At 39.1% G+C, this 22136-nt stretch overlaps 1 protein-coding gene across 1 annotated transcript in view; it reads left to right on the top strand.

Moving 5' to 3' along the window:
• The window catches only part of cacna1g (calcium channel, voltage-dependent, T type, alpha 1G subunit), a 142389-nt gene extending 128189 nt beyond the window's left edge, over positions 1-14200 (top strand). Inside the window, exons 29-34 of the mRNA XM_026315914.1 lie at positions 511-589; positions 941-1062; positions 1794-2216; positions 7783-7990; positions 8255-8424; positions 12735-14200. Coding sequence (XP_026171699.1) covers positions 511-589; positions 941-1062; positions 1794-2216; positions 7783-7990; positions 8255-8424; positions 12735-13727 — 1995 coding nt within the window. The 3' untranslated portion in view covers positions 13728-14200. The remainder of the gene's footprint in view (positions 1-510; positions 590-940; positions 1063-1793; positions 2217-7782; positions 7991-8254; positions 8425-12734) is intronic.
• Positions 14201-22136: the final 7936 nt, after the last annotated feature.

Raw genomic sequence — 22136 nt, forward strand, 5'->3', positions numbered from 1 at the left:
GCTCATGTTCATTGTGATCTACAGAAATATGACACTGTGGTTTTGCATTTGTTGATGAAACATGGAAATGCACAACATAATGTAGAAATGATATAACCCCTGAAGTAAAGCGTGGTTACTACTGACAGTAGTAAGCTTCTTTACTGGACATACACATTTTTGCAGCTTCCATGAGAGCAGAAAACACAGTGTTTAAACAGTTTCTTACAGTTTTGCTCTTGTGTTTTTGTTTTTGGAGAGTAAAAAAATCATCACCTGAACTCATCACATATTCAGCTCTTCAAAGTGTGGAGAATCCAGAGCTTGCCTATTCACAGTTGACTGGACAATTACTCTTCAGGAGGGGAGGGGTTTTGCAAACAGTCAATTGCAGTAGATTGTAATTTCTCTTGGCCCTTGATTTATTTTCTCTTTGGAATGAGCTGTTTGTTATCCCTTGTTATTGGTTTATTTTGTCCTGGGATTTTCTCCTCTGACTAATCCCTCTCGCTTCCTGTTGTTTCTCTGCAGGTGGGGAATCTGGGTCTTCTCTTCATGCTTCTCTTCTTTATCTTTGCAGCTCTGGGAGTGGAGCTGTTTGGGGACTTGAGTAAGGACACATGCACCATGCATACAGGGGTCCAGACAAGGCGCACACATAGATTCATAACCATACCTCTGAGGTCATTCTCAGGCACGCACCGAGTATTTAATTGTCCCCTCTGTGGGTTTAATCAATCTGACCTTAATTGCTTTTTCGAATCATTTGTTGAAGTGCCATATTGATCTCTCTAATTGTTCTTTATAGCTTAAATAGTATTACTGATTTCACACTAGCCCTTTTTGGTGAAAACAGAAAAGCCATAAAGGTCTGTTTCTTCATCTTTGTCTGTTTTTTTTTTTTTTTTTTAAATGTCTGCCTGTTCCTGTTCCTGATCCTTTCCCTTCTCCTCATCTCCAGTTTGTGATGAGCTCCACCCGTGTGAGGGTCTGGGACGTTACGCTACATTCAAAAATTTTGGAATGGCATTTTTGCTGCTTTTCAGAGTGTCCACCGGAGACAACTGGAATGGCATAATGAAGGTGACAAAAGTCCTTTTGAATCCTAAACACAAAACACACACATATAGGAAAACATAGTAAAAGGCAGGTGTAGTCGACATGTGTTGCACTAATATCTTATCTCTGGGCACAGCCTGGCCACTTGTTGACATGACTTTAAATCATTGCTGTCTCTCCCAACTATTTATCTCACAATAACTGTTGTCAAAGGCAAAATAGACGTTTATGCTAAATCTTAGCCTAGGTTAGTCTTTTCCGTTTACTAAATATGTTGGCATTTTAGCTTGAATGCAATTAAAAATAGTTAATATTTAATTAGTAAATGATCACTTACTTTCAAGTGACTTTTGGATATAATATATTGATATGTTTTTGACAATATTGTCATGCTGTTGTTTAATAGCTATAATGTGTAACATCTTAATTTAGTGTCTTAATATGCTAACACTTGGTAATTAGCATAATAAACTAATGATTGGAATATTTAGAAGGTATTTAGTCATAAACCAAAGTGTTGTGCTAATTTAATATTTTGCTGATGATGTTAGACAAAAAATAATCACCTTATTACAATTAATCCTGAGGGGAACACATTGAATACCCTCCACCATTGTACTAAATTTCAAATTTATGAAGCTGTCTATAGTATATAATCAGAATCCATCAGCCAAGAAGTTTCTCTTATCCTGACTGAATTCATTGTGAACAAGTTTAGCTAGTCTGCTCATGTCATGTTTTCATGCTTCTTCCAGGACACATTAAGAGACTGTGCTCATGACACTGGCACCTGCTACAACACTGTGGTCTCTCCCATCTACTTTGTCTCCTTCGTCCTCACCGCTCAGTTTGTCCTGGTCAATGTGGTCATCGCTGTCTTGATGAAGCATCTGGAGGAGAGCAACAAGGAAGCCAAGGAGGAGGCCGAGCTGGAGGCGGAGTTGGACCTGGAGCTCCAGACAGATGGGGGAGACATGGCAACGAGGTCACCCCAGCTCAACCCTCTGGCACTGAGCATGGAAAGGTCAAGTTCTGGGGGTTCCCCTTGGAGGTCCACTGGAGGACAGGATAGAGAGAAGGACAGAGGCAGTCTTATGGACTCACCCTCTGCTAATATAAGGAGAGACTCTGTAAGCGTCAGAGCAGATGCCCCTTCATGCCTGAACCATTCTCTGGAGGTAAAGGTTCTTTTCCATGATGCTTGTGTGATATGTGAGTATGGTATGCATGGCCAGTATTTTTGGATGCGATTGTGAAGAAATGTTTAGGGATCCTTTCACCATGGTTCTGTCATCCATCATGTCTACACCAGTCCAAATGAAAGACTCGGAATAAATAGCATTAGTTCAATTGTCGATGCATAGCTGCAGTCATTAACCCCATATCATGTGGGTTTTTTAGATGTAAACATCCTTTTAAATACTTAACTACAATGTTGTCTCAGGACATGCACTGATATGGTTCATATTATTGAAACTGAGAAACATACTGAGATTATGTCTAGGTCACATACACAACATCCTGTGTGGTATGACAGATGCTCTGAGGTCACTTCCTGCTAGGGGGGCCACTCTGCAAGGTTGGGCAGATGACCCCCACATCCATGGTCATTAATTCTGACTCCAGTCATAACCATTAGTTAATTCTCTGGCTCATGCTGGAGGACACTGAGAGTATCTGAAGTAATCGCTTTCTCCGTAAGGAATGTCTCTTCAGTGTCTCAATGTAATAATTGTAGTCCATATGTAAACAAACTATAATAAAGTGTCCATATTAGCATATACTGACTACATAGTCCGACATCCATTCAAAAATATAAATGAATGCATTTATGTGTAATGTATCCAAAGTCAGGGTACATTACATTACATTAAATTATATCTTTGTATATAAGCTTGTGGTGTGGGTCACCTCTGTAAAATGTATTTCTCTTCCACACATGTACAACACTGGCATATTGTCATAGCATATAATACACTAGTTTGAAAGTGACTATTACAGTTTCTGTTGAGTCAGTAGTGTATCCAGAAAAAGTACCTCTACACAAGAGTTTACAGTTTATCTGTGTACATGACTGTGTGTGTATGTGTGGCTGGTCCTTATAGGGGACATGCCAGTCATAGAGAGGTCACAGTGCCATGGGAAAGCTAGACCACAGGGCCTTGTTGTTCACTTCCACAGCTATTTCCAGACAGCAGGGAAGTTTTGGGGGATAGGAAATAGAGGTCTTGCTGTCGTTATGTTTCTTCTCTAAGATGTTATTTATCTTCCTCCGCTGCTTTCCCCAAATGTGTGGTTAAGCCATGATCTCTTCTCCAGCCATTTGAGAAATGGTCTCTTCTGCAGTGTTGTAGTGCCTCCTTGTGGGTGTGAGTGGTAACACGAGAGTTTGTAGTAGATGATGGTTAGGAGGGAGTTGAATATTTTCAGTGGACTGCAGGAAGGTTTTAAATAAGTAATTTAGATGCTAACAAGGGCTAGGGTTGCTGTGTAATCTAGTTGTTTCTTTTGTCTTGTATCACTGTTTGTGTGTGCCTGATCAACTATCTTTTTCCCCTTTTCCTTCTCTGTGATTCACTCTTTCTTTCCATGTATATTCATGCATCGTTTTCTTTCTTTTAACTGTGTCCTTGTGTCCTTCTCTTTTTCTACAACATTTGCTGTCCCCTCTTTCTCTCCATCTCTTTTCTCTCTGCATTATCCAAGTTTGTCCAGCAGAGAGTGCAGTTTGACTCAGTTTCACTGGTCATCCAGGGTTCAGTGGAGGGGGAGTTGAGTTTGATGGACAACCTGTCCGGCTCTGTCTATCACTACTACGCGCTGCCCCCCAAGCCCAGCAAGCACAGCACCGACAAGAAGGTCAATAAGCAACAATAACACTACTGATGACTCACTTCCTCTATGTCATGCATATATCCAGCAATTCTTTTTTCTCTCCAACATGTAGGGCTGCATTAGTAATAAGAACATGAAAAATGACTTAAGGACACGTGCTGCTGTATTTTCTAATTATTTACCCCAAACAGTCTGGAGTCTCGGTCACTCTAAAACATTACATAGGAATTTACTGGAATTATCAAAGCTTTTCCTGTAAACTTACAACTAAAAACTGCCATGTGTAGATATGACTTTGTCTAAAGGGCACACGAGTGATGGTTTGGAAAGAAGGCACTAGAGCTAAATAGGAAAATAATTATCTCAGCACTACTGAGAGATTTTACTGTTTTAATGAAAACAAAATTTTATGACTCTGAACGAGAATCATTTTTTTAAAAAACGAATAAGTTTAGTGGTCTACAGAAACCCTAGACTATACAGTAGTTGGCTGTCCAGAAAAAATGCAGTGCGTACTGTCTGTAGAACCTAGATTCCAGAATTCAGTATATTAGAAGGATGCAATGTGATGTACTGGCATTTCACCACATATTTTCCTCACACTAACCAGCTCTGTGGTCGACCACATTGCGGTGCATCACATCGCGCCTCAGCTATGATCTCATCCCCCTACTCATGACTTCACTCACTTGTGCTCATTTATGCTTGCCAAGGTTTTGGTCTGCTTCTGCAGCCTTAGTGAGATGGTTTAGTTTGTGCTGTCCCCCCAAAATAACTGTGTTTGTGTGTCTTTATGTAGGTGTGACATGTTTTTGTGTTTTATATGTGAATACCTACTCTCTAAGGTATTCCTGAAACTAGTCAATTAAACACTTTCACAAGTGTATAGAGTAATGGTGCAGTCAATAAGCTATGGATCACTGACTCACCAAATAATGCATCTGGTGCCTCTTTTTCTTAGTTGACATCTAATTTTGCCAATTACATAAACATTTTAAAGCCTACTTTTCTAAAAGCTTTAAATGGGTTTGGGATGTCATTAGACACCATAGGCCACCTCTCCCTCTCTGCTGTTCTTTTAGATACATGAGCAGAATTTTTTTTTTTTTTTTCCACTGAGTATCAGCTCTTGCTTCTCTCTGCACGAATGGCCCTTTTTTCCTGTCAGAAAGTATTTCCCTACTACCAATGCAAGGCCAAATATACAGCAGCTTCCCTTACAGAAGCCAGAAACACTCACAGCTTCTAAACAATCCAGGACTCTGCACACTTCTCTGTGACGTGCATAAACCTAAAACTAGGAGCTTGGATTCAGCTAATTTAGATGTTCGAAAAGATAGTTCTGTTAGGCCCAACAATTATGAAATTATTGTATATTCAAATAAACGCTACAGAATAAATGAGTGAGCTCCCTGTTTGTTCTGTCAGTCTACTGTAAAAGTATGATTACAGCATTTGCATCACTTTGTTCATCAAGCTGTACTTTTTGACTGAGTGTGTGCCTCTGACCATCCCACGTCATAATATTGTTGTTTGTGATTCCAAAACACAGTTTAAAAAGTCTAAAGCTGAACAGAATAATTTTCATGGCTCAGAGACTATAAATCTTGCTTTGTGTTCTCTCCTGTGTTTGCTCAACTACATTGTTCTTTTGTTATTCACATAGGCCCAGGCAGGTTTGGACAGCTTTTTTTCCCCAAAGTCATCATTTGAAAGCTGCATTTTGTATTTACTTGGGTTATCTTTGTGTAATATTAACATTTGTTTGATCCGAATCATTTAAGTGTGAAAATATGCAAGTAAATAAAAAATCAGGAAGAAGCAAATACTTTTTCACAGCAGTGTTAGTTGTTTCAAATAGGTATTTCCTTTTTAGCTACAGGTCTTATCTGTGTGTAGCGTCCAGATTTTTGTGTGTTATGCAGAGTGTGCGTTTGTTTTCTCTGCTCACAAGCCGTTGTCTCTTCCTACCTAGATCCCTCTAGCGGAGATGGAAGCTCTGTCTCTGGCCTCTGAGAAATCCTGGTCCCTAGCTCTGACAGACGACTCGGCTCCCGACGATTTTAACCCTCTCTTTCTAAGCAGTCTGGAATGCAATGTACTGACAGTTCCTCTCTTTCTCTTTCTCCATCCCTCTTTCTTCTCCTCCTCTCTGCAGTATCTTGTAGTGTTTTCGTTCCCAGTGCACTTCCAAAATCGCTTGTCAACCTCTATTCTCACACACTGGGGTGTAACAGGCTTTGCTTGGGGAAGAGGGGTGGCCGTGGCACCTGTAGTCCCAGCACAACTTAAATTATTATTTAAAACAGCTATAATCAATATTTTAGATTAATAATGATTCAGATATCTACTTATAGGAATCTGCTCACAGATAATTGTTGTACAGTGCAGCAGTTCTCCAAAGCTCTGCAGGGATTCTCTCATCAGTGAGAGCCGAGCTGAAAGGAAAAAGAAACAGGGCTTGATATTTTCAGCTGTCACTATAACACACATATCTGCTGGTTGTCAATTCAAATGTTTCCTAATAAGTTTGCTTAAAAAATACTACTACATATGGCAGTTTTAAAGACACTTTTTGTAATATTTGTATATTATTATAGTATTGTTTACTACAGAAAATAAGTAACTGTTTGAAAGGAACACAGTGTGCTCCACATCAAAAAGTTCCTTGTCAACACGTCATCTATTATTTTACCGTACCAGGGGTATGACAATTAAGTCTTATGTGCACTCCCTCACCATAGTTAATCCATGCATTCCTCCATTATATCCTGTCCCACAGGGCTCTGTCATTGAGGAGAAGGGCATCTTCCCACTAAATTAAAAAGTGATTAAATAATAAATAATGCATCTGGTGCCTCTTTTTCTTATTTGACAGCAAATTTTGGCCAATTACATAATCAAGATGTCAGAATATAATTCACCACCAGCTTGGCTCAATAAATAAATCACATCACTTGTCAGATGTCTTCCCCAGTAAAGGTCAATTTGATCTTGGCTCAAGCTACACTTCCAGGCCAATGTTGCAGCAGGATCAATTTATTTATCATCATGCTGAGACAGAGATCCCAGGCCAACATATGACATAAAATCACTGTGTATTAGATTGTGTTGGGGTCCATTTTTTTAAAAATACAAGGCAGTTAAGAGGTAGAGTGTAGTACAAGCAATGTTGAAAGACCCTGGTGACTCTAACTATGTGACCCATTCCACCTTTCCAGCCTGGTATGTGTTATTCTCCAGTCCAGTCCAGTCCAGTAGAGTAGTGCGCCTCCTCACCTGCCAGTTTGCAGTTTTCTCTCCTTCGTCTCTTCCCCGTATTTACTTTCTCTTCTCTCTTTGTGTCATGTATTGCTCTCTGTCCTTTTGCTCCTCCTTTTCCTCAGTTCTGTCTTTTTCCTATGTGCTTTCCATGTGAGTCCACGTCTCTTCTGACAGTCCTTTCCTATCAGTCGTATTTTGTGTTTTTATTGTCCTCTGAAGTGGTTTTCACGTGTTTGGTACGAGGGTGTAAAGTGTGCTGGAGCTCCAGTAGCTCTGTGACGAATGTGAACTGGTTCTGTGATGGTTCAGGCTATAGGACACTGCCCTAGCTGACACATAATCACGGAGCAGGCTTACATAAAGTTACGTGATTGCAGGGGGTAAATGGAAACACAAGATGCCGAGTGTCTTGCATTTAAAAAAAAAAAAAAAAAAAGATTGGAAAAGTTTCTGTGATCTGTGGCAGCTCTGTGCCGGTCAACTCCTGTTGTCCATGTATGCTGATCATTGCCTCAGTGTTCACATTGTGTTTTAAGAGTTATCAGCTGTGAATGTGCTAGAAACAGTGTGAGAGTGCTTGAGGTTCGGAATAGTCCCAGCTCCTGTAATCCAGAGGGACCCTAACTCTTTTCTGTCTTTCCACAGCCAGTGCAACCCGATCCTGGGGAGCCACTGACGGACAACCTGCTGAGTGTCAGGAAGCCTTCAGTGGGACGCACACACTCCCTGCCCAATGACAGCTATATGTTCCACCCACTCCAGCCCCTTGACCACACATCCCCGGCTACAGCACAGCTTCTAACACAGACACAGAGGCCCCAGCACATGTTGGACACCCACAAGGCCCAATCAGGTGATTGACTTCATTTCAAATACATAACATGATCAAATGACCTGCAACAGAATGCAACACTTGCAAAACCTATTTACTTTTTTCAGGTCCACGCTTTAAGCGTGTTGTATTTGTTTGGAATTTGTGATATGTCATCGTTTTTGAAATAATGTAGATTGACATCAGCTCAGGAAGATGCAGGTCTTGGCTTTTCCTTTTCGATTAGCACACCCGCTCTGTGTTTGTCGTTATTTCCCTCTCAGTGCTGCATTTGTTCGCTTACAGGCTCCAGTGGCTCAGTGCGTTCACAGCCTGAGGAGTTTTTCCAGCAGCTGACTGTTCCCACAGACCTCTTCAGGCCCATCAGCCCTCACAGCCACTCAGACTCCGAGAGTATACCACGACTACCCCCTCCCAGACGCGCACACACGCTCAGCCGCACACTCCGCCGACAGGTGACTCGCTGTACTCAGAATCTCATCTAATCCTGCTCTTGTCAGGCTCAGACTCATTGGTCTAGACGTTTTTATTCATACCAAACACTACAGGAGCAGATTTTTATTGTTTTTTTTTTTTTTTTTTTTAATGTTTAAATCCCTTTCTAGCAGAGACAAGAAGGTGATTTTTGAAACAGCTTCTGGAGTGTTTGGTGCCAGTGAAAACTGGAAAACTGAAGTCTGTGGGTTCCGAATTACAGTATTAGAAGTATTAAGACGACTGTCAGACCACTGTTAGAAAGAAATGCAGATTTGGGGAATAGAATAATTATATTTTGAGGGCCAAAAGTATTAACATTATAAGAGTCATGATGTATCATGATAAACATTTTGGCTACATATCTGTTTAAAAAATAATATTGGTAAACCAAACGTATTATATTTCATTGTAGTTTTGTGAAAACAGTGTTTTGGGAGACAAATGTATCAAATGCAATCTAAAAGTTCCAGTTTATCAAAATTGATGAAATGTGTGAATTTTGAAAACTCGCCAGATCCTCCTACAACCAACACGTTTTTCTGTGTATATCTAGGCATGTCAGTCTTGTTGTAAGCTGGACTTTACATAAAGGTAAATTTTGTCATCATCCCTTTTAAGGCAGCTTAAATAATTGATTATGACCTATTATTGTTTTTTTGCTTCCACACAGACAAATTTTTTTTAAATTATATAAGAAAATGCTGAGATGCCTAATAATATTCAAGAAACAAAAGTAGAGCTAGAAAACATATGAAAATTTCTCTTTTTCTTCCCCAACAGTGCCTCTAAGTTATGGAAGTTTTCTGGACTCTTTATTCAAGGTGCCATTCATTTTACAATTGGCAATTCAATATGCAATTTGAAAATGCATTTTGCAGTCAGCAATTTAATGTGCAAAGTGGCAATGCAGTATTCAGTTTACTTTGAATTATTTTGGTTAACATTTTAATTGCTAACTTAATGAAATGTATGTCATATTGTCATGGGTTTTTAGTCTCTTTATTCTATTTGCAATTTATTTTGCAATTAGAAATTAAATATGCAATTTGAATATTTTACGTGGTTGGGCAACAAATGGCTCTCGTAATAATTCATCCTATATATTTTTATTTTGTTTTGTTCAGGCCAAAATCATCAGAATGTTTTTTTGCAATATTTACAAATATAAGGAGAAATTAAGTTGATACAGAGAGGACATGATTAGAATGTTTGTTTCCTGATTTGTCAACAATGTGGCCCTGTGATGGACTGGTGACCTGTCCAGGGTGTACCCCTGCCTTTCACCCAAAGAGAGCTGGGATAGACTCCAGCAGATCCATGTGACCCTACTGTGAATAAGCAGTTATAGATAATGGATGGATGAATGTCAACAATGGTTGAAAAGCCACGCCCATGAAACATCACATGAGTTAATTTTGACCAAACAGTTTAAACTGGAACATCGACTTTACCATTGTTATTCTTTGTAAACAAATGCTCAAAGTTTCACTCGTCTTTTTACGTCCCGGTACTTGTGGCCTCAATTGATCAAGCTTACGTTTTGAGTTAGCAGATCACAGACAGTTTGAATTTCAGCTTGAATTTTGACACTAAAAAGAGTGTGGTGAAAATAAAATAAAAATGCAAACGTGACAATATGACATGCAATTTATTCTGCTACCATTTACATTTTTAACCAAATTATTTCAAAGTGAATTCTATATTTCATTACCACTCAAATTGCATGTTGAAATTGTATATCGAATTGCTAATTGTAAAATGAATAGCACACTGAATAAAGAGTCCAGAAAATTTCCATAAGTTCCCCTTACAGACAGTCTGTGTCCACATTGCATGTTCTAAATATTTTCACTTTTCTTCTTCCTCCTCTCTTCCCCTTCTTTTTGGTACTCCAATCTGTTGCTAACTGATTTGCTGTCTCATTTTCCATATCATATCTGTTATTCTCTGACCTCAGCTCAGTTGGGCCCAAAAACCCCCTGACCCTGAGCTACTGGTTAAACACAGATACTCTTGTTTCTGAAACCATGCCAAACAGCAGACATCAGAAACACTGGACTCCATATTCATCTTTAGAGAGACAGATTGACACACACACAGCCTTCCCTCTTTTGTGTCCCCCTTTGTCTCTCATTCACCTAGATCTTTGTTTACTGCTAACCATCAGCCACAAAGCACCTAAAACTCTCTAACACGTAGCTTTGCCTGTTGGCAAATCTAAAGGAACTTTAATATTTCTTCTATATTATACAAGCAGTAGGAGCTACATGTAACACTGAATGACTGACCTACTCAGTACCAGAGTGAAAGAATGTATTCAAGCCAGACAAAGCTATTATTTGGCTGAAAATTTTACCCACAATGCAGTGCACTTACTACACTATAAACTGTACAACTCAGGGGATTGCTGCAGAACAAGTGCTGTCAATATGCATTTGGCCATTTTGTAAATACAGGACCATGGTGATACAGCACTTGTGTATTTTCTAATGAATTGTTTAGTGCTTGGTGCACAGTTATCACAGTACAGGAGTAATGTACTGCACCTGTTGGTTTTGTTTAAAAAAAATAAATTAAAAAAAAAAAACTTTGACAGGGTGATCATTTTTTAGTATTGTTCCCATATACACTCTTATAAACCATAATCTGGTGTGCTGCTGTGGCTGGTGATTGGCCTGGCTGTGGTTTTTTTGTGACCACAAGGTGTCTCTCTGATCACATCATTCAGGCCCACGCAGAGAAACCCATGCTTCTAAACCTGTATCAAAATGCTGCACCCTAAAACTCATCTATGCCTTGTTTCCACAGATTCAACATGTTTTTTTTTTTTTTAAATTGATCTAGTCAATACAATTATAGTCAAATCCTGTTAATTTCCTAATTCCAGTCTGTGAGGAACAAGTCATGAGTTTGTGAGAACATTTTATGAGTTTTAGCAACCATTATGTTTACTAACCCTTCCCCTCCAACAGTAGTTACATTCTGTGTTTACCCTCTGACAGTCGACCCCATGCCCTGTAGACATTTCTGCAACAGAGGGAAAAATCTTGTCGAGACTAATGCTAATAATGATCCTGCTGACAGTTTACAGGGTATTGTGTGAATGGTCAAAGGTTAGAGGGTCAGGTTTTGCTCAGAGTTCACTGTGTCAGCCGGCACTCAATCAACGAGTCCTTCTGCTCCACTAAAAAAGAAAGAAAGAAAAGCACATGCTGCTCATATATTATGAGGAAAACAGTCAATGTGTTCCAGTGACTGCCCTACTTGGAAATACCATAGCCAATCCCTAATATTTTTTCTATTTGATTGTGACATATCTCATAGGAACAATTTTATTTCTTACACAGAAGGTCAAAGATTTCATGTTTGTAATCATATTGAGATTTTCAGGGGAGTTTGTGTAAAAGTAAATTTTTAGATGATTTTAAAGACCCCCCTCCTAATACTCTTATTTAAAATAAATTTGTCCCTTGAGTTTAGAAATTCCTGTTTAACTCCCTTCTCACTTTTTAAAAATTCCATATCTATGAACATGTAACAATACACATCTCATAATCATGTGCATTTCTGCCTGTGGTTTTATGCTTAGTTTAAACCATTTATAATTCCAAAATTCTTTAGATCCCCAAAATATTCATTAATAATATATTACTAATAATACTTCAGACTTTTATTGTGTGTTCTTTCTCATAGTCCTGCCACAGTTGTACTGGGGCTGTTAGATCCCAAATAAACTGAGATTAAAGGTGAACACAGAGAAATCTCCCTCCTTCAGCAGATGAATGTGGAAACACTTTAGTGTCAAATTTTATATATCATTCTGTACACCGAGGCTCAAACATCACAGTGAAGTAATCAGAATAAGGATTTTAGTGTGGACATGGTAAATTAGAAAAACCAAACCAAAGACAACATCCAGCAGTGTTAAAAGTTATAACTAACTCCTGGGAAATGGTACTTTGGACTTCAGCCATTGAGCAATGCAGTGTAACCTCTGTGTTTCCATGTTATTAATTAGGGCAGAATGTTGCAATTATAGTTTAACCCTCTACAATGAGAAACACAGGACTCTGTCTGGCCAGTCTGTGAACTTTGACCCAAACTATTGCTACTCATCCTCATTGCCTCACAATAACTGGTCTCCCTCTCTCATGTCCTCTGATCCCCCATATTTTTGGTCCCCTCCAACTCTCCATCCCTTCCTCTCATTGAACATTTACTTCCATCTTTTTTGCCCTTCCCTCCTAAATATTTCACCCACCTCCTCCCCCTATGCCCCATCTTCCAGGTTGCAGTGTCTGCTGATTCTCAGGAGGCTCTGTGTCCAGACGGAGGGGAGAGCAATGAAGGACTTTTGAAAGTGGCCTCTCTGGTCCTCCCTCCATCTCCCTGCTCCTCCTCTCCCACCTCCCCTTCATCCTGCTCCCAGCATCATCAGCAGCCTGCTTTCTGCCTGGTTCCTGCCACACCAGGTGCCTCCCCTAAACCCTTGCGCCCCAGCAGTGTGCACACCCAGCACCAACACTGCCACGCCTCCCACTCCCTTTCCTCCTCCTCTCCTCCTCCACTCTTACCAGTCAGGTCGTACCAACGTGAGGAGGCCTCAGAAGATCAGGAAGTGTCCCTCATTACCCATGTGGGGTTGACTAGTAGTGATGACAGTAATGTGGAGGACAGTGGTAAGGATAATGAGGGTTACAGCAGCTATACAGGCTGCCAGGGAAACCGGAGTCCATGTATGAGGCAGCTGAAGAGGTTCCACAGTGCTGACACACACGGTCGCAGCACTCTGCCGCCCCGCCCACGCCCTTACTCCTGGTTGGACGATCTGCGGAGCCACTCTGTAGAAGTGTGCTCCTCGGTGGAGTCCAGCCCCCAGCGCAGCACCACCTCCACCTCCTCCGGCTTTGTGTCGCAGGCCGACAGCCTGCAGATCCGAAGCCAGACCCCCACTCAGACCTCACCCCGACGTAAGAAGAAGATGAGTCCACCTTGCATTTCTGTTGACCCCCCTGAAGTGCTGGAACCTCAGTCTGGCCTCTACTCAGGCCTGGGTGGGCTTGGGGGCATGGGTCTGGGGGGATTAAGTATGCCCCCTCCTCTGCCTAGCCGGGACACTTGCCTGAGGAGGAGAGCACCCTCTAGTGACTCTAGGGACTCTTTTGACCTGGGAGTAGGAGAAAGTTCAGGACAGGATGGGGGCTCGCCAAACCCCAACACCAACCCCAAGCTATTGACTCTTCCCAGTTTCTCCTTTGACAAGACAAGCTCTGAGCACTGAACACTGACATTCAACACACATAAGTACACATGCACACCGCTGGACGAACCCTCTACACACACAAACACGATGCACTCTGTGTGTATCTGTGATGGTGATAGTACTAGTAATAATGCTGTAGAGCAAAATAATGGTAAAACTACAACAAACAGTAAAAATATCCTTGGTTTCATAAGGAGTGCAGTACTGTAGTAGTGTGACCATCCCTTGTCCTTGTATTGTTACTGCCAAAACAACCAGAGAAGAGAACACATTAAACAAACCTGTTTTTCTCTTGCTATGCCTGCATGCCACTGGCTGCAGCTTGAACCCAAAAACCTCTGGAGTGGCATCAGCACTTGGGATTTGGCAACCTGTGTGGTTGCTATCTGAACTATCTGGTGTTGCACAGGGTGAAATTTGCCTGGTCAGTGGAGGTACAAAGCAATATGAACGTTTTAGAGACACTATTTTCTTAAATTATTAGGCCATAGTGTTTGTACAGGATGTTGTTTTTAATTTCCTTTTATTGTTATTTTCAGGTCTTTTTGTGATTTTTTTTTTTTTTTTTTTTGTCAAAAATGGTTTGTCTTTGTCTTTTTTTCCCACTGTAGGATATTTCTAGCTTTCTTGGTTTACTGAGGAAAGTGAACGTTTTTCAAAGTGCTGAAAACCATGTATTTGTAAGAATAATATATATATATATATACATATATATATATATATATATATATATATTAAAAAAAAAAAGTCATTAAACCAAGCTTGGATTTTTAAGCACACATATTAAGTTGTGGTGGTTTGATTGTTAGAGTGAAAGTGGTTGCTGTTTTTTCACTGATCACTCTATTTCCATGTGTTTCAGACAATATCTGCGTACAGGAGATAAAGAACAAAGAAAAATAGTTTCAAATTGGTCATACAGTTTTTGAACCTCCTTACCTGCTTGTGGTAATCCAGATTATATGTTCAGTTGTGTTTGTCTTTGTGTGTGCGTGTGCACAATTCTACATTTTGAAGAACGATTTATCATCAATATAATATAACTTAGCTATGTTATAATGTACTACATGAGCAACATAAGCTAAACTGTATTTATACTTACTGGTATGCATTAATAGGTTATAGGAATAGCTTTGAGTGTAGGTTCTGAAGTTACATCATAGGTGATGTGCACCTCTTCAGAAATTTAACAAATATGGATAAATATGGTTTTTATTTTTTTTACAGTTTTTCATATATATATATGTTCAATATTAAAACCAGTACTGCAAAAAGGAAAAAGGATTCAGAAATCTTAATTATACATTGAGAACTAAAGTGAAAAAAACTGAATTGAGTTTTCCAATTTTGTATTGTTCAAAGTAAATCTAACAGTGTTGTTCAACACTGTTGAGTGCAGCACTAAATCTGCAGCGGCATACAGTAGCTGATGGTACTGCTTCTGTTTGAGTGGCAAATACCAATTTCCTAGTGGTGTGCTATTCGTTTCCACTTACATACCATTTCCTAAAATGGATATGTGACTCCTGTGGCTCGTTAGTAACCTGAGAACTCAGCGATCTCACTGGGCAATATGCAATCTGGTGAAAAATATTGATTTGCTTATAAAATGCACTGTTCCACAATTAAACTAGTGGTTCTTATGAGCTGTTAGCACTTTCACCAAACAGCATTTCCCTCCCAACTTACCACATCATTTCATAATAATGTAACTCTCTCTCTCTCTCTCTCTCTACAGCTAGCACAGACAAAAAATCTCTTTTATCCTTTGGGATCAGTCAGTTAGTGAAGATTAATAAAGGTATAAACACACAAGATGTATTACTTTAAAATTTCTGGCACTTTGTCATTTGCTATCAGCACCCTGGAAGCAGCAGCCAGAAAATAATATATTGTAGACTTCCCCCTATCTTCTAAATGAAGCCATGGCAAAGCTTATTTATAACTTTCTGTTTTCTTGCTCCCTAACATCCCATCTTTAGCACAGACTGACAGCAGCAACAGCTAAAGACACACCGCAGGAAAACATTGCAAAAACTCAGGAGCATATATTTAATGAGGCACTACAATGTTATTATTTATTACTTCTGCTGTTATCAGTACCAGTTACCATGACAATATACATCACTGCACAAGTTTCATTTATACATTTCATAACACTCAGTTTAGCAAAGTAAAAACAGACCAAAGCTACTTTAGGTGAGGAAAAAAGACCTAATCTGCAGCAATATGATATCTACTGAAAAAAGATCATTTATTATTATGCAAGTCAGACCAAAAAATAAAGTCATTCATTACATGTAATTAGGAAAGTGCTAAGATGTCTGCAGGAGTAAGAGAATTCCTGAGGCACTTGTGTTTATTAAACAGCTGCCTTTGGGAACTGATCTAATGTGAGTATAAAACATAGAAACAGAACAGCTTACATAAATACATGGTGTATTTATATCATTTAAATCGTTTCTCCTGCTAAATAGTTTTGAAACTATAAATCCACAAAGAAGAACCTGTGACGAGATGATGGACAGATTAAAATGCTGTTATATTAGTTCTTACTGGTATTTCAAAGTCAGATTAAATTAAAAAGTCCTGTTTCAAACTTCCAATCAAATAGCTGACTCTGTTTCACTGAGTTCTCAGTAACGTTGAGAAGATTTTTTTCTAAATGTTTGAGAGGAAGGTGCATCTGCACCACAAATGGGAGGTAATGGTAAGAGATATCTTGTTTTGCTGCCTTTGTTTACACTGTGCACAGTCGGGGAGTATGTGATCTCCAGACCTCCCAAAGACATTAAGATCCAAAAATGAACTACCTATTTTTTGTGTATGTGTATTGTAAAATTAGTGTTGCTGTATTTCTGTATCAGGTTTAGAAATAATTCTAAGTGATGAGTGTTTTGATGCAGTGCTGTGCAGGCAGGGGCTGCTTTTATAAACCTGGAAATATGCAAAGGTCTGGAGGGATTAAAATGTTTAAAAGATGAAATATCTTTTTATAAGGTATGGCTGATGATGTTGATCTATTTATTTATTTATTTATTTTTGAAGTACAGGCCACAGTGAAAGACCAGTTGATTTCATACACTGGCTTGAGATTGGGTCTGTTAAGCCACAGAGCTAATTATCTTGTTATCTTAAAAAGAATTACACAGTGACATTTTTAAAACCCGCAGGGCCATTTAAAAATACTTGCTCTGAAGGTAACTATCAGCATGGGTGGATGGGGACCATAAATATCTGTACATCAAAAGTCACGATGTCCATTAAATTTCTCCTAAAATATTGCAAGTTAGAACACAAGAATGTGTTTTGAGTCATAGGCCTACATTTTTTTCAACCCCTCCTTTTAAATACTTCATCCCCTGTAGGCCCTTAAAAGGAGAAATTTAGGCTACCTCCTATTTTCGTTTGGCAAGTGCCAACGTGGCCTTATATAGTTTTGAAGAAATTGGATTCACCTGTATATTCAAGTTCTCACTTCAATCTGAAATCTCTAACCAACCCTATGTGTCACTGAATAAATTAAATATTGGTCCTTGCTGGAATTTGCACCCTCCCTTCTTTCCTGGAATGAAATCCAGTACTCTGCCCATGCTTATTACCTACTGTCACATCCTCTTCTCCTCTCCTGTCTTGATCTTTTTTCCTATTCTCATTTTTAACATTTCATTGCTAACAGCAGGGCATCTGATACTCTGAACTTCTGTAGTGTGTTTGTTTTTGAACAATTGCCTGTTTATATTTCATGTCTGATTCACATCTGCTCTTCAATTATTTGACTTCCATCTGCACCCTGAAAACAGACAGAATAACAGTCCATCAACCTCACTAGACCAAATTAAGATGTCTGATGGCTTTTAAATAATCTGTCTCGTGGTCTCGTGGTTAGGAGTGAATGATGCTGTACAACAACAGACTGGCTGGCATAAACACAAGATATTCTTGTTCAGCAGTATCTGGCACAGGGCTTCACTGATTAATGACAACCTTAATATGTGAAACAGCCTGGATATGTCTTACTACACCAAAACTAAATATACAGCTGCTGCTCCCACTATGAGGCCTGGTGCATGAATCTTTGCTCATATTTATGGCCAAAAGCTCTAGATTTAATTGCTTTATTAAACCAGTACATTAAATTTTGAAATGTCATCAAATGTGATATTAAATTCATGAATAGCCAAGGAATTATATTTCAAGGGGTGAGGTGTGGTGTGAACAATGTTGTTTATGTCTTCATCACAGAAATATCAGGAAAAGTTTGAGCTCAAAGCACATGAGATCAGTAAAGGCTATTTATAATGCATGTTATTATTTTCCATATTGATTTAAAGACTAAAAACACTATCATTCAAAACCTAGTCTGCTGAAGTGTAGTTGCTGAGAGTTGGGACAGGTTCATTTAAGGCTTGAAGAGGAAGAGCTGAAAGCCAAGGTAACAGTCAAGAAGAAGATGTAATGTCACTTAACACGTGCAGTCGCTTCAGAAAGTGTTGTGTTGTAGATTTCATTTGAAATGGATAAAATCAACATTTTGTCCACGGATCTACACTCAATAACCCACAATGACAAACTGGAAATGAAACCAACAGAACAGTTAACATATTCCCCTGCATTTGGACATTTAACTGGCACATTTAATATGGCAAGTGTGTATACTGAGAAAGATGCTCCCTTTGTTTTCAGAAGTTGCAGTGTAGCCTCTCTCCACCAGTCGCAGCACCAGAGCACAATCTTTAACTGCTTTTGTGATTAAGATTTGCTTTACGAGCAGTGGTTTCTACAATATGCATGGAGCTCACTACGAAGTTACTGTTGCACATAATGAACAGGTCCATAAGTCCTGTAAAAAATGCTGCAGTACTTTTATTGTGTAATTTTCTTAAATAATGACCAAAGTTACCTTGATGCTTAAATATCGGGCTGTGAAAAAAATGTGCATTAGGCAGAAAAATCCAATACAGTACTGTTTTCAGTCGAAGCAGAAATTACACTTATCTGATGTGGTGTCACCTTCTGCAGTTTTCATTTCTAACTTTGTTCTTTTAGTATCCAAACATCCTGTTGTGATATTTTGTCAATCACTTCCCCTAGACGTGACACCAACCCCATTAAAGCTCTGTTTGAATTTTTCATCGGAAATCAAGCTGTGTTTATAACTGATGTCAGACTGACTCTGTGGAGTCACATGATGTGGATGTGTAAACCTGAGTCCTGTTTGATTTTACATTTGAAACAGGGAAATATCTGATAGGCTGCTAACTGTATGCTCTGTCGGGAGCTCAATGGAAGTTTCCAAGCAAGTCACACTGATTCAGGATTGACAGTTCTATTGTAAACATTGATTACTCTCAGTTGAGTCAGAGTGGAGAATGAGGGTGGTGGTGATAGTATAGAATCAGAGCCTACAGGAAGATACTGTGGGGAAGGTGTAGTTATTAAAATGCTCTGGTACATAGCAGCAGTGTTTAAAATGAGCACAGCAGTTAAGCAGCAGAAAAGATAAAGGCTGGGAAATAGTGAGTCAACAAAAACAACTGGAAACTGAAAATTTACTGTAGACCTTTTGCAAATGTAAAACTGTGAAACTGTGCATGTTTTTGTTTTTCAGCTTTAATAACTTTGTTTTCCATTACCATACTGTATCAAAATATGGTCAATATAATCTGTTCAGTTTTGTGTTCTTTTCATGGGAGCAAACCTTATAATTTAAGCTATAGCAATTTCAATAAACCCAGTTGACATGTTTTGAGCAAAGCGACAGCTGCTGTGTGCAGGATATGGAATGAAAACTGTCTTGCTGCTCCATAAATTAGTACTGTTGTATAAATCACATTACCTTATGAGGAATTGACATACTGAAAAAACTTTAACAAATCTACATGTAACAAATATTAAAATTTAACAAATGATTAAGATTTGAAGCCTGAATGGTAAACCGTTTTAATTACTGTATGTATGTATGACTCCTGATTTTCATAAAACTGCTAGAAGGATGTGAATTCCTGAATAGCAAAGGATAATTTTAATCAATAACAAAAGCAGCATCTATATACCAGTGAAAGCAAAACGAAACACTGCACAATCCTGAAACAGCAGTGAAATAAAAAATAATCAAAATAATTATAATCTCAGTTCTCAACATAGCAAAGTGTGTGTGGTTACACCTGTGTGTGAGAGTCTGTAATTGTGGGCATGTGAACTGTGATTCATTCAGCAGGAGCTCAGGTGGAGAAGGAGCTGAAGAGGTGTTGGCCTCGCTCAATTATTAAGCTGAGCAGGAGAAGAATAAAAGGGATCAAATCTAATAAACAGTATTTTTTTAGAGGATTAAAAGATTAGACTGTGCCATCCGCATCTAATCTAAGAACTGCTGCACAAAGTTTCCCTTTGCATTAAACATGGAAATATGCATTATTGTCACTCACATCTAAGGCTTCCAAATTTGTTATTGCTGCATGGGTGTGCAGTCTTTCCAAGCTTGCAGGAGTTAATCAGCTGGAATTGTAAAAAGTGTTTTGGACTTGCAGAATTGGTTACACATATGCTGCAGATTTAATATAATTCAGCATTGATTAGAGGGCTAGTGTTCAGATCAGAGTCAGGGAAGCAGACTGTAAACAATGGATTACATATCACTTTACCAGAACCTACCCTACTGAATTTGACATGGTTAAATGAGTGTCATGAGGCGTTTACTTTTTTTTTTAAGTTTTAAACCTTAAGGACTTCACAGAGTGCACATTCTTCTTTCCCTACAATTAACCACATACTTATTAAGCAAAGCCGTGGCAGATCTAGAAATTTTGCAGCTGCCCTCACTTGCCCCCCTGTAGAGTCGCCCCCGAAGCGAAGGTTCTTTATAGCAAACCTTGATGAGTGTAGCAGCTTCGTTCTGCACGTTAAGTACAGCCTGCATCAATTGCCATGAGTCACTCATTCTCATTTATGCTCATGACCATGTCCAGATCTCCTTTCCTGAGTGAATCACTGCTTGTTCTCTGCCTCCATCAATCATAGAAGAAAAAAAATTACTTTTCCCGCAGGTGAACCCAAAGTAATACTGGTGACAATATCACTCTTTCATTTCCTAAAACAGCTGGATGCTGTTTATTTTTCAAAAAGGAAGAAGTGTATTTGACTATTTTCAGTAGCTGATTCATTCTCATTGGGTGTTTTTTAAGTATTTTGAGCAGCAGAATGCTGTATAGAATACTACAGTGTCTGTGTGCTATATTAGTAGACACCTTAAGACAGACACTCCAATCCTAGCATTTCCTGTTAAATGTGCTTTGACTGCTGAATAAATTTGTAAATGTAGACCTGAACGGGCCTGAACACAGAATGTTGGGAAAAATTATTCAAGACTGGGCCACATTAACGTTTCGTCAGCTCCCTTCATTATTTCATTCAGGCCTGTTTTATGAAAGGGACCCCACTGATGTTCATTATTGACATCGAGCTTTGTCTTACCACATCAATATTCTGCAGAGGAGAAGACTGATACTGATTTTTCTTTGGCACAGTTAAGCCTCTAATCATATGTTATTTGACCAAAACGGTAGATCATTCAGTTTTCAAAGACGTTTTCTTGTTAGAATAAAGAAAATCAATCCAATAAAAGTGACAAATAAAAATGTTGCAAATGTCCAGAAAGCTATATATTGTCCAATCAGGTCATTTCAAACACAGCAGCCAAACTTGCCATGTTGTGGGAAGGATGGCACAGATTAACATTTAAATGAGTGATGCTCACTATGGGTCATAAGTTTGTTCCTAGTCACGAACAGGGTGTATCTCCTGTGGGGGGAAGTTTGGTATCTTGCTCAAATCATTATGACAAGACATAAGCAGACCTGTTTGCAGGCACGTCCTCAAAGGCTCTAATGTCGAGGATTTCTATATTTACTGAAGCTCTAACATCATCGGCTCATGCTACTTCTGCATTCCCACTCGCTGCGTAAATGCAAACTGATAAAAGCCCTTATGGTGTATAGGTCTCAGGGGAGTTCCACAGTGGGGTAGTCCCAAGATGAGTTCGAAAGCACTTTTTTATTTAGTTTGCTTAACATGAGAAGCACCTCCAACTGAATTAACCTGTTTTAGAATCTGGACCAATATGTTATCAGCATGACTGAAGATCTTTTTGAAGACTGGTCCTCCAACTCGTCTTGGAGAGGCACATCAAACCTTACTAACACACTTTATATTGGTCTTACCTTTCATTTGACTCCTATCTGTATTTACCTTCCCTGGCATCTTCACTGCTGTTCAGCATTGAAAACTGGCCCACTTAAGAAGAGTCAATGACTTGTCCTGAAGCCTCTCCAGTATGATCTTAGTTGTTTGCTTCAGGTCGTTGTTGCACTTAAAGATGAACTGTTTCCCAGTCTCATGTCTCTGCACCCTGGAGTAAGTTTTCTTCAG

Source organism: Mastacembelus armatus, chromosome 19 (assembly GCF_900324485.2).
Source record: "Mastacembelus armatus chromosome 19, fMasArm1.2, whole genome shotgun sequence".
In the NCBI taxonomy this organism is placed as follows: Eukaryota; Metazoa; Chordata; class Actinopteri; order Synbranchiformes; family Mastacembelidae; genus Mastacembelus; species Mastacembelus armatus.